Source organism: Galeopterus variegatus, unplaced genomic scaffold (assembly GCF_000696425.1).
Source record: "Galeopterus variegatus unplaced genomic scaffold, G_variegatus-3.0.2 Scaffold1360, whole genome shotgun sequence".
Lineage (NCBI taxonomy): Eukaryota > Metazoa > Chordata > Mammalia > Dermoptera > Cynocephalidae > Galeopterus > Galeopterus variegatus.
In genome coordinates, this window is record NW_007727471.1 from 27,041 (window position 1) to 40,176 (window position 13,136).

The 13,136-nt window shown below is 56.7% G+C and overlaps 1 protein-coding gene across 1 annotated transcript in view; it reads left to right on the forward strand.

Annotated features, from left to right (window-relative positions):
- EXD3 (exonuclease 3'-5' domain containing 3) overlaps window positions 1–13,136 on the forward strand; it is a gene marked incomplete at its 5' end in the record, with an annotated part of 37,292 nt that overhangs the window by 22,740 nt on the left and 1,416 nt on the right. The window contains 11 exon segments of the mRNA XM_008576499.1: window positions 4,576–4,676; window positions 6,389–6,462; window positions 6,840–6,878; window positions 8,434–8,573; window positions 8,996–9,098; window positions 9,463–9,670; window positions 9,808–9,917; window positions 10,124–10,317; window positions 10,507–10,900; window positions 11,001–11,117; window positions 11,285–11,446. Of these exon segments, the coding sequence (XP_008574721.1) occupies window positions 4,576–4,676; window positions 6,389–6,462; window positions 6,840–6,878; window positions 8,434–8,573; window positions 8,996–9,098; window positions 9,463–9,670; window positions 9,808–9,917; window positions 10,124–10,317; window positions 10,507–10,900; window positions 11,001–11,117; window positions 11,285–11,446 (1,642 nt within the window).

Here is a 13,136-nt window from a genome sequence, read left to right on the forward strand (position 1 = left end):
AATGTTCCTAATGTTAAAACCAGCCTTGCGTGCTTGAGATAAGCCCCACTTGGTCATGATGTATTATCTTTTGGATATACTTTTTGTATGTCATTTGCTAAAATTTTGTTGAGGTATTTTTTATCTATATTCATGAGGGATATTCGTCTGTTATTTTTTTTTCTCGTAATATTTGGTTGCTTTTTGTATCAGAATGGCACTTGCCTCATAAAGTATAAAAGTATCCCTTGCTTTTCAATTTTCTCAAAGAGACTTTGTAGAATTGGTATTATTATTTCTAACTACACATTCCCTTTCTTTAATATAGGGCTATACAGGGGACCTATTTTTTTGAGTGAGCTTTGGTTGTTCGAGTCTTTCAAGAAATTTGTCCATTTTATCTAAGTCGTTGGACTCACCGACTTGAACTTGTTCATCGTGTCCCTTATGACCTGCGGGTCTGCAGAGCTGCCCGTTCCTGACACTGGTAGTCTGTGTCCTTCATCTTGTCACGTGGTAACTCTGCTCTCTGTTCCATTTCTAGGTCAGTTTCCATTGACCAGTCTTTCTCCACATTCTGGGTCCTATTTCCTCTTCTTTGCATGCCTGGTGATTTTTTTACTGGATGACAGACTTTGTGAATTTTGCTTTTAAGGTGCTAGATATTTTTGTTTTCCTAAAAAATACTCATAGGCTTTGCTTTGTATGTGTTTAAGTACCTTGAAAACAGTTTGATCCTTTCTGGGCTTACTTCTAAGCTTTATCCGGTGAGATCAGAGCAATGTTTAATCTACGGTCAACTTCTCCGCATTTCTAAAGCGAGAACCTTCTCAGTGCTGTAATCAGTGCCCTGCAAGTTACGAAGTGTTTTTAACTCTAGCTCTTGGGAACAGACACCATTCCCAGCTCTTCATAAGGCTTGATAACTTTTCCCTCCCGTCTTCTCAGGTGGTTCTTTCCTAGGCTTTGGGTACTTTCCCCACACAAGTGTGCTGACCCACACTCAGGCAGAGTCCTGAGGAACCTTCTGGGTGTCCAGAGCTCTTTTCTGAGCATCTCAGGGACTCTTCCCCGTAACCCAGGAAGCGGCTGGGCTTCTCCTGGGTGCTCCTGTGCACGGCGACTGTCGGGCTCCTTTCCCATGTCCCAGGGTCCTGTCTTGAGCTTCCTGTCATCCAGTGCCTGAGAGCTGTAATTTCATGTATTTTGTCTGGTTTTTTCAGTTGTGTCAGATGGGAGAGCAGATTTGGTTCCTCTAAAGCATCATATTTAATGATGAAACACGAAGCACTTTCCGTCTGAATTTGGAACAAGAAAAGGATCGCTGTTACTGCCACGTCCAATCGGTGGTGTCCTAGAGATCCACAGCAGTGCAAGGACGCAGGGAAGGTAAGCAGGAAGTGTGCAGATCAGGTGGAAGGAAACAGCTGTCTTTTTTCAGAAGATATTTTATATGTAGGAAAAAACAACAAAAAGATGTCCAGATAAATTATTAGAATTAATGAGTAAATTTAGCAAGATCACTGGTTATAAGGTAAATTTATAAAAGTCAGTTGTATTTCTTTATACTTGCAATAAAGATTCCTCAAATAGGACATGAAAAGCACTGTGAATAACAAGGGCTGACGATGTTTTTCTGCTTTGGCGGTGGGCCAGACGACAGCGTGCCCTATATCATAACTTCTGTGCACCAGGTGACAGAGTGGTGAGGCAGCGTCCGGGCCAGGAGAAGGCACTTGCAGTACACGGTCTACAAAAGACTGTCCAGAATACTAAACACAGAAGACAAAGAAAACCTACAAACTGGTGAACAGTAAAAGACAAATAAATCATTCTTTTTTAAATGAGCAATAGACTTGAATAAATAATTTGCAAAAGAGGGTATCCAAATAGCCACTAAGCCTATGAAAAGTTGCTCAATGTCGCGAGTATCAGGAAAACGCAAATTAAACCACAAAGAAACACCGCCACCTCCCACGAGAATGGCTGAAATTTCAGAGTCGGATGTAGCGAGTGTTGGTCAGGGTGCGGCACAGCTCGGACTGCAGGCGCGGGTGTAAAGTGCTACAGCCTCTTCACAAAGTGCTTACCAGTTTCTGCTTAAGCACGATACACGCCAGCCCTGTGCTCCGTGCTGCCCAGTTCCACTGTCAGCGTGGGCCCCAGGGACGGGGAGTGTCGTCCACAGAAAGATGGACGGTGCCCGGCAGCCTTACTCATCATCGCCAGACCTGGAGACAGCCCAGGTATCCGTAGAGTAGAACTGATAAAGAGATCACAGGTCAGGAGCGCAGCAGTGAAGAAGACTAAGCCACTGTCACACGCAGCAACATGGATGAATGTCACAGACGTAGCGTTGCGTGAAAGAAGCCGGGCTGCAAAGACAGTGTATCCCACGATTCCATTCACACAGAGTTCGGCTTGGGATTGGGACTGACAGGAGTGGGCACGGGAGAGGCATTCGGGTGCTGGAAAGTTCTATACCGAGACCTGCGTGACTTGTATGCCTTACCATATGTCAGTTACAGCTCCACAAGCAATTTGTTTGAAAAATAGGACTCACGGTTTAAAACGGTAGATACACATGAGTATTTGTTGCCTCTCTGCTTTAAAATGAAGAGAAAAATTAAGAGAATAAGAGGAGAAATGACAGCAATGAAAACTTGGAAGCTGGAAACTAGAGAGCAGGTGGCCAAGTGCCGGCATCTGATGGCCGAGAAAGCGGGAACCTGGAAGCACCGGAAGCAGGCTCCACAAGCAATTTGTTTGAAAAATAGGACTCACGGTTTAAAACGGTAGATACACATGAGCATTTGTTGCCTCTCTGCTTTAAAATGAAGAGAAAAATTAAGAGAATAAGAGGAGAAATGACAGCAATGAAAACTTGGAAACTGGAAACTAGAGAGCAGGTGGCCAAGTGCCGGCATCTGATGGCCGAGAAAGCGGGAACCTGGAAGCACCGGAAGCAAGCGGGTGGGGTGCAGAGCCAGGAAGACTGAGGAGGGAGGCCCGGGTTGCTCAGGGCAGCAGGGCAGAGGGCAACCGAGGCTCAGACACTGGGAAAAGCCTGGCGAGACCCTCAGCATGAGATGTGCAGACGCTTCTCGGTCAACAACCCCCGCGGGCCCTCCAGAGCTCCAGCAAGGTGGCACGCCGTCCTCTATGAAGCCACCAGCTGCTGGGCACAGCCTTGCACGTGAAGAGGTGTTGACTCCTCCTCGGTGCCGCACGGGATGAGAGCCAGGGCCAGCCGTGCACACGCTCACACAAACACCCCAGCTGGAGCTTGGAGGAAGCAGAAGAAAACTTAAAACCAATTGGAGAGCTGTAATTAAGATCTTTAGAGGATACTGTGCCTGCAAAGTAAATACTGGAGCTGTGCAAAGGAGCTTTCAGACTGTAGAACAGAACCCTTGTGAGTGAAAAACATGATGGGGAAAAGTAAAAAGCTCAGCAAAAGGCGTGGAAGATGAATGTGACAATGTCTTCCAAAAAGTAGTATGAAAGAAATAAACAAAGGGAAGGAAAATCAGAAAAGCTTTGAAAAAGTTAGAGATTCTGTCAAGAAGGTCCAACATACAAAGAACAGGAATTCCAGAAAGAATGATCAACAAACAGAAAGGAGGAAGTCACTAAAGAATTCATTCAAGACAGGTTCCGAGATGAGGAGGACACGGGAACAAGACTTAGCAGGTTTGTGGAGTGGCCAGAGAGTGGGTGGAGGGACCCACACTGAGGCACGTGGTCTTCAAATTTCTGACCACCATGGACAAGATACCTCAAAAGCACCAGAAAGAGCAGGTCACATCCAAAGGGTCAGAAACAGGAAAGTGTTCGACCTTTCAACAGCAGTCTGAGAACAGTGTCTGCCCAGTGCAAAGGGGACATTATTTTAACCCAGAAGTCTCGGCTTCACCAAGCTCTCCATTCAGGGTGAGCATGGGCCTCCTTGACCAAATACATTCCATGGACCTTATCGTGGGAAACTTCTGGCAGATACTCTTTACCATGACCTGGAAAGTGGCGGATGCAAGACCCAGAGCTGGGAGAGGTGTGGGTCGATCCCAGGGCCGCGACAGGCAGGAGCCTTGAGAGCTGCAGAGGAGGCGGGAGGAGCCGTCCGTCTGGTAAGTCCGTGTGTGTCAGGGTAGCCCGGGGGAAGCGGGCTAGGTCTCAGGTCGGAAACCTGAAAAAACAAGGAAAGCAAGAGACGTATTAATGCCAAGTATAGCAGGAGAGGAGGTTTAGCTGTTGAGAGCACGGCATGGTCATGACACTGTAAACGCAGAACGTGTGATCTAACAGGAAACCCTGATGCTACGGTTGTGGGAGAGTCGGGAAGGAGCCTCCACGGTGGGACGTCGCACGCCTAAAGGAGAGTCACCAGGAGATGCGGTTCAGAGTGTGTGTGGAGGCGTGCACGAGAGGGCCCGACCGGGGCGGGGTGGGGCAGCTTGCTGCTCTTTCTTAAAGCTTGTAGAATTACTTGATTTTTAAGCTATGCATGTGTATGACTTTGATAAAAAATAAAAATCTTCAAACATATTAACTTAAAAAGGAAGATGGTGACAGACGAGACTGTGTGTCCCCCTGCAGACAGTACCCTCAGGTGACGTACTTGCGGCTGGAGAAGCTGAGTCCAAAAGTGCTGAGCCGGCAGGTCCTGCGGCTGCAGGGGCAATATAGTGTGGCCTCAGGTGAGCCGGGGCCCCCACACCCCTGCCCGGCGCTCACAGCGGGAGCGCAGCCAGTGGGGTCCTGTCCTGGGCCCTGTCACTGGGCCCCAGACAGGTCTGTGAGCTCCTCTGCCCACCGAGGCTGGCCCCTGGGGGGTCTGAGTGTTCCCTGGGCCCAGGCCCTTTTCTGTCTGTCTGCGGATCTGAGAGTGCCTCCCCTCCTCCCAGACCCCTCTCTGGACAGGGAGTTCAGGCCCGTCGTCAGAAACTGACTTTTTTCCCGGGACCACTCCGAGGGTCCCAGACACACGCGTGGTCAGCACCGCCCTGGCCTGGCCACGTCGCCGCCCTCTGCCCTGTAGCCCTGGCCAGCCCTCCAGAACCCCCACGCTTCCCAACAAGCCTGCCCCTCGCCCCCACCTCCCAACAGGCTTGCACCTGGCTGGCAATTTGGGTTTTGTTGGGGTTTTGCCATGTTTCCAGGTTTTTAGCACATGTACGTGGTTGGCCTGGTTTATCGGTGTCTTTTCCTTTAAAAGATTTGCTTCCCGCAGTTTGGATTAACCCATCAGCAGCTCAGATTACAGCCCCAATTCCTTGTATCGATGCCACCCTGTACCCAGAAGGCTTTGGACAAAGTACCCCACTTGCAAAATGACATGTAAACCTGTAGGAAAGTCAGGAAAGCCGTTTCAGCACGGGCCGCACTAGGGCAAAGACGCCAGCGCTCTCACTCAGTTTCCTCTCCCAGAAGTATTTGTCAGGCTTCACCACGCACTGCCCAGAGGTTCCCACATGGCTTAAAGGGTGGCGGCCCTTGGTGCCCTGCGGATGAGGGTGGCAGAGGCTGGTCCTGCCTGGGCAGCTGAGGAGCTGCACAGCCAGGGGAGGTAGGTGCAGCACCCTTGTCGCCCCCCTGGAGGGGCCTGGGCGAAGCCTCTGCTGGGAGCTCAGGCCCTGGTGACCACATCCTGTGAAGGACGGCCACACCCGTGGGAAGCCCCAGCTGCTGGGCCTTGCAACAGGGGTGCCCAGGAGCCAAGATGTCCACTAAAAATCTTGAGAGCGCAGTCACACCTGATGCGGTTGAGGGTGGAGAGAGCCCAGGACCACGCAGGGGCCCAGGGGTGGGCAGTCGCCCCACTCCCCATGGCTGCTCACTGTGGGTGCGGAGGAGCCCTGTGAGGTGGCCACCCTGTGAGGACCCACCACTGCCAGGACAACTGGAGGAAGAGCAGCGGCTGGCAGATGTCCTTCCCAGGTCCCCATGCTCTGAGACAATGTGAAGGGAGGCCATGGTGCTTGGGAGCTGCCACGAGCCCAAGGCCCTTCCTCAAGGAGGCGGCATTCGAGTAGGAGACGGGCAGGAAGCAAACCGCCCCGCAGCAAAGGCAGGAGGGCACTAGAGGAAGGGCAGCTGCCCCCAGCGAGCCTGTGCAGAGGCCGCTGGGGACAGGCTACGGGCTGTGGCAGCACACGTGAGACCCCAGGAGTGGCTCAGGGCCTGGTAGGCGGGGCTCTGGGGCATTATGCAGGAGGTGTGACCCTGACCTTGGGTGGAATTGGCCCCAGCAGAGGCTGGGGCCAGTGGGCAGGTGTGCGGTCAAGGGTAGAGGGGAGACAGCACAAAGCCACACACACCCCTGCCCTCCTGTCTCTGCGTGAGCGGTGGCCCAAGCCCTCGGCTTGCCCGATTCCCCCTGGCCAGCATTGAGTGCTGCCCTCTCTTCCAGCGCTGTGTCCCAATGCTGTCACCCAGGAGCGCCTGGCAGCCCTGCAGTGCCTGTGCTACAAGTGGTTCGTGGAGGTGCGTGTGCAGGACAGGGCCCCACGAGCACACAGGGTGGGCCTGTGCCCAGTGGCCGAGACGAGCCATGACCTCTGGCCTCAGGTGCTTACTGAGCACCTGCTAGGAGTTGGGGAGGGGTGTGGGGGAGCGGCCAGCCTGTGTGTTCCCGGCCGTGTGAGGTGCCCAGGACAGCCTGAGCAGAGGCTGATCCTCACCTGCCCACGGCCGAGGGAGCTTGGCCAGCTGCCCATTCACAGGCTCCACCAGCCGCACCAGGCAGCTGGACCACCGGGTGCCACATAGGTGCCTGGCCACTGTGGTGAGGACTCGGCCCTGCCTGGGCCCGACAAGGGTGAGGGGCCATTGGAATTGTCATCTTCCCGTTTCTTCTGCAGAAAAGCATGTCCCAGGAGAACTGGACCGACCACGTGCAGGTGAGTCCAGACAGCCCTGTCTGTGCCCACTGGACTTTCAGAAAGCCCTGCTCAATCTGCATGGCCCGTGGAGGCACGTGTGGTGTGTGGCTTGCGTGTGCACTGGGTGGGGTGGGTGTGTGGCCCAGACAGCTTTCCTGCAGCTTTCAGGGGCCCTGAGGAGCTGCTGTGGCTGCCGGGCAGGAGTGGGGTCCTCAGTGACCAGATCACAGAAACCCAGGGCGCAAAAGCTGCCTGACTGCACAGAACCGCACGCAGCGTGCGTGTGTGCAGGCGGGGCATGTGCATGCACGTGGCAGGGCGTAGGGTAGAGCTGGGGCCGTGTACAGGGCTGTTCAGGGCAGCACACCCAGCAGAGCACAGCAGCCTGGCCTCTGTTGGTGTCCTGGGGTTATCTCATGGGGTGCAGAGCTGTCCCCAGACCCTGAGGTGACATGGCCTCATAGGAGGGTGGGGGTCCTGGAGGGCTGCACGAGGCACACAGGAGCTGTGGGCTGGTCGGTGGAGTCGGGCCAGCCTCCCCCAAAGCTGGCGGCGCGGCATCCGCTGTCTGGCCAGAACTGGCCCTCAGTGGGTCCAGCTGGGGCAGCTGAGCTGCCCAGGGGTGACGGGAGGGGTGGGCGACTGGTGAGTCACCAGAGAGGAATGCAAGCCCTCTGGGTGAGGCCGGAAGGCCAGTCCCCCCGGGGTGCCAAGGCCGAGCGGGCGGAAGGGCAGCGGACATCCTGAAGAATGCGGAGGCGTTTCCACATATTGTCATCCACGTGGGAACCTGCGGCCTGGGGGGAGAGGACGGCCTCAGGCCGCTGCGGAACCGCAGCCCTCTGCGCAGGTGGGCCGGCAGGGACTCCTCGGGGAACGCTGAGGCCACACGGGTCAGAGGTCATGAGGACAAGGGGCTCAGACTCCTGGGGAGAGTGGCATCCCCGCTCCCCCAGTAGGGCCAGCCCATGACCTCATGGACTTGAAGACTGCCACGGTGCCCATGTGGACCTTACCCTGGATTTTCCTGCCAGCCGCAGGGCATCTCTGCACCTGGGCAGGGCACTGGGCACTGGTGTGGGGCAGCCAGCAGGAGGGGCGAGAATGCGGTGTCCTCATCCCTACCGCCCTAGCGCTGCCCTCTATGTGCTGGTTGGACCATGGGGTGTGTGGGTGTCCGCGCCTCACCTGCCCCAACCCAGAGGACAAGGAGGGAAAAGGTCTGGGGGTGCCCACGGGGGAAGGGGCAGAGGCTGGAGGAGCAGGCTGGACAAGTGTTCTAGAAGACAGTCCTGGTTTTAGGTCTGGGGCAGAGGCCCCAGGATCAGGGCCCATGGGGGGGTTCCTGGCACGGCAGGGGGGGGCGGGGGCCAGGCCGAGGTGGGCTGCGGGTGCTCGGGGCAGGTAGTTCTTCGCTTCAGCATCTCCATCTCAGCCAGATGGGTCATGCAGAGCCGCTGCCACCCTGGGGTGGGCAGTGTCCCCTCCCCTGAGGATGCAGAGCCAGGTCTGGGCAAAGCCGGTGGCGCGGCACGCATCCCTGTCCCTGTCCTCATGGCCGACCCTCACACAGGGCCTGGTGGGACAGAGCCTGTGGCTGCAGGAGCAGCTGCAGCAGCTGCTGGCCTCTCACTGCAGCCCGGCTACAGCCACCCAGGGCACCCTGGACCTCTCGCTGCCAGAGGGGCTCGGCCAGTTCAGGCTCCAGAGGAGGTGAGCGCCAGGTGGGGGCAAGAATTAGAAAATGAGAGAAAACAATGGGGGGGTCGACGTTCCTGTCCCCAGAATGCAGTTACACACAGAGCAGCAACACCAGCGGGACTCGCACGTCCTCCTGCCATCTGCAGACCCTGCGGCTAGACACCCCCAAGGGCTCAAGGAGGCGGCTGTCCTGGGGTCTGGGAGGGCAGACGATGCCAGGGCCCCGAGGAGGGGGCAGGAGCGGGGGCCACATGGGGAGCTGGAAGAGCAGGTGTGAGACCCCCGCCCCTGAGCGGGCTCTAAGTGCCCCCCCCAGGTCTGCCTGGGCCAGTCAGAGTGGGGTGGGGGCATCGGGGACTCAGGGCCACGGGATGCCACCAGCTCTGCTCCCCCCAGGGCAGCCGAGGCCAACTCAAGGTGTGAAGATCCTCCAGAGAACATGGCAAGCAATTACTACCAGCTGCCATCGCCAGGGAGGACATCCACTTCCTGGCCTCATGGGAGGACCTGGCCAGGCACCAGGACAAGCTGCTGCAGGTGGGCGCCTCGGCCGCCTGGGGCAGGCCTGCTGCCCGCACAGGCCGTGGTCACAGAGACCTGGCCCTGGGCACTGGTCCTCCCAGGCACCCTCATGCCTCGCTCTGTCCCCACCCTCCAGGGTGCCCACAGCAGGGACAGCGTATGCCGGGTGTTGGTGACACACCAGGCACTGCATTTGCCGGATTCTCACACCAGCCTGCAAAGGCACTCTCGGTCCCTCTCACAGATGGGGCCCTGGGACACAGACAGCCAGGCCTCCCTCCTTTGGCCATGCAGAGCGAGGGGCAGCCAGGGTGCCCCACAGCCAGCCCCGCAAGCGTGCGGAGGCAGCGTCCCCCAGAGCCCACCCCTGTGTCCACAGCCCGGCCAGGTGGTTGGTGTGGACCTGGAATGGACGCCCTTGTTCATGGCAGCAAGGCCCCGGGTGTCGCTCCTGCAGATGGCCATGGAGGGCTGGGTGTTCCTGCTGGACATCCTCACGCTGTCACAGCCCCTGGAAGGGCAGGTGGCACAGGCCTTCTCCCAGCTGGTGTCCCAGCTCTTCTCGGACCCCTCCATCACTAAGCTGGGTGAGCGAAGCCCCCTGGAGCCCCCACTCCTGCACCGGCCCCTCCCTTCTGTGTACCCCAGGCAGGGGTACTGCGTGTGCCCTGGGCCGGGGGCGGCTGTGCCTGTCCCAGTCTGCAGTGCACCCTCACACCGACAGGTTATGGGATGGTGGGGGACCTGCGAAGCCTGGGTGCCTCTTGCCCCGCCCTGGCCCACATGGAGAAGCAGGTTCAGGGGGGTGTGGACGTGCTGCAGCTGCACAGGCAGGTCAGCAGGAGCAGGGGTGGCCTGGGGGGCTTCGTCATTGGAGGGAGCTACTTCCTTCCCTGCTGAGCTGCCCACACAGCAGCACCCAGGGGGTGGTCTCTCACCACAGGCTGGTGGGGGGTCTGCGGGTCAAGACCTTGTCTGTGGCCTCAGCACTTTCCCAGCGGCCCTGGCCCTTCTCCCCAGCCAAATTTCTGTCTGCTCAGCCACAGGTCACCCGGGCCCCAGAGCAGTGCCCAGCGGTAGCTGCACCCACAGTGTCCCCCAGGGGGAGCACTGCTGCCCAGGCAGACATCCCCGAGGCCATCCAGATGATGCGTGCCATGGGGGTGCTTTTCCTGGAGCTGCTCTCTGGGTTCTGCTCAGAGGAGCCTTGGGTCCTGCGCCTTCAGGTGCACAGGTAACCAAGGCCCTGGGACCCCGGCACACAGCCCGTTCTCATCTGTGTCCCCTCTCTCTTCCCTTCCCTCCCCTGCTCTGGCTGCTGGTGGAAGGGGCAGGGCCCTCTCCAGAGCCCCCCACCAGGGGATAGCAGGGCGTGGGTGAGTGCAGGCCAGGTGCATCACCCTGCAGGGCGCTGTCTTGGCAGATGTAGGTGGCGAATGTGCCGGCCCCAGGGGTCTGAGAGGCCTGAGCCTCCTGGTGCAGCAGGTGCTGGGCACACCCCTGGACAAGGTGCAATGCTCTCCAACTGGGGCCAGCGGCCACTCGATGAGGAGCAGCTCATCTATACTGGCACGCGGGGTGGCAGGGCCGGGCCAGTCGGCGCCCTCTTGCCCTCTGCACCCTGGAGGCTGAGGCTGACCCTGCCCACCAGCTGCCAATGCCTACTGCCTGCTGGAGGTGCACCAAACCCTGTGCAGGGAGGCTGCCCGCTTCCACCTGCCTGGGGGCGTGGTCAGGAGCCAGAAGCCCAGGCACAGCAAGAGAGCAGGCCCCAGGAGCCGCCTGGCCTGAAGGAGGCCTCCACCGTGCCCAGACAGGTGAGTGGAGCCTCTCAGGTCCCTTCATCAGGATTCCTGGGGAGGCGGGTCACTGTCCATAAACCCAGGGGCTCCTCCACGCTGGACCCCACGCCTGCAGCAAGGCGAGCAGGGCTGTGGCAGGAAGAGTAGGACTCCCCAGGCGTCCCAGCGGACCCCACCGACCCAACTCCACTGCACAGAGGACCCCCGAGACACGTGTGGAGGTCCCACTAGTGTGAGAACTAGAGCTCCCTCTTGGGTGGCTTCGTGTGATTTTGTGTATTTTTGCTTTCTGTGAGGATTACACTGTGCTTGTGACACTCCAAAGAATCAAGGCAGCCGCAGGGGTAGCTGGGCAGGAGAAGCCACGGGGCTGCTGACTGGTACCTGGGATTGTGGCAGGTACCTGTGGCCGTGGGTGAGGCCATCATCCCCGAGGTCTCCACCAGGGCCTTCTGCATGGTTTGTGACAGCATGCTGCAGGGGCTGGCACGGAGCCTCCACTGTCTGGGTGTGGACGCGCTCGCACTGAGCACTGACGAGGACCACCGCAGGGCAGCCGAGGTGAGCGTGGGGAGACGGGGCCAGGGTCCTCCCAAGGTGCAGTCACCCCAGCACAGGTGTGTCCCCCCCAGCACAGGTGGGTCCCCCCCCAGCACAGGTGGGTCCCCCCCTAGCGTTGCACTTGTCCCCCCGGCTCCTCCACAGCTCTCAGGGGCTGGGAACAGGACCAGGACAGAGTGATGGGGGAGGGACTTTTAACCTGAAATCCGAAGGACAAAGAGTATTCCAGGTGATGACCAGGTAGGCAAAGGCCAAAGCAGAGGACCCTGCCACCCTCCAGCCCCCACGTGAGTGTCCTGTGGCTGCTGTAACAAACCACCCCAAACGTGATGCCTTAAAACAACACAGACTTATCCTCTTATGGTTCTGGAGGCCAGATGTCCAGGCAGTGTCACAGCTAAGTTCAAGATGCCGCAGGCTGGTTCCTTCTAGAGGCTTCAGGGCAGGATCTGTTCTCCTCCTTTTCCAGCAGTGGGGGTGCCCAGACCCCTGGCTCTCGGCCCCTGCCCTGCATCACTCGGGCCTCTGCTCCCATCCTCACACCTCCTCTGACTCTGGTCCTCCTGACCTTTTCTTGTAATGCTCTGGGATTCACCTTGGGCCCATTCAGATAGTGCAGGACAGCCTCTGAGTCTCAAGATCCCTAACTGAATCCCGTCTGCAAAGGCCCTTTTACCATCAAAGGCATCATAGTCGTAGGTTTTGGGGCTTCCCCAGGAGGGAGCAGCCCTCCCAGGTTTGTCTGTGCCTTTCAGCTGTGTGCTGAGTGGGGCTGGGCAGGGTGGGCTCTGCTCAAACCCTCCACGGGGCTCGGGGACACTTTTGTCAGAAATGGAGACATTTTGGGTCACCCAGTCCATAGGGTCTGCCATCCTGGAGCCTGCTCATCTCCTTTTGGATGCAGATCCTGGGTGGTTCTGGTCTTGGCCCTCTTTGTCCTGCAAAGGGATTTGCAGATGTAATTAAGACTACTAATCAGCTGACCTTAAAATAGAGAAATTATCCTATTTGGGTGGGCCAGATGTAATCACATGAGCCCTTAAAAGCAGGAATAGAAGGCAGAAGTCAGAGATTCAAAGCACAGGAAGGAGTCAATGCACCACTGATGGCTTGAAGATGAAGGATCCCACACATCAAGGTAAGAAGCACCTCAGTCCGCTTTAAGTTGTCTGATATCTCTCTCAGATTTTCTTCAATGCCTTTGATTCTTTTTTCTTTTTTTTGTCTGCTGTGTTATTTCAAACAGCCCATCTTCAAGTTCAGAGGTTCTCTCTTCAACTTCCTCAAGCCTGCTGGTTAAACTCTCCATTGTGTTTTTTATTTCGCTGAATAGCTTCTTCAATTCGGCAAGTTCTGCTACATTTTTTTTCAGGGCATTGATTTCCTTGTACATTTCTTCTTTCAGGTCCTGTATACTTTTCCTCGTTTCATCATGATGTCTAGCTGAGTTTTCTTGTATCTCATTCAGTTTCCTTAGAATTATCACTTGAAGTTCCTTGTCAGTCATTTCAAGGGCTTCTTGTTCTATAGGATCTAGAGCTTGAGAGTTATTATCTTTGGGTGGTGTACTTCCTTGATTTTTCGTGTTTCTGGTGTCTTTTCTTTGATGTTTATTCATTGTGGCAGGGGTTTCACAGTCCACAGGTTTGACACTATTGCCTGACTAAGATTTTGTTGGGGTTGCCAATTT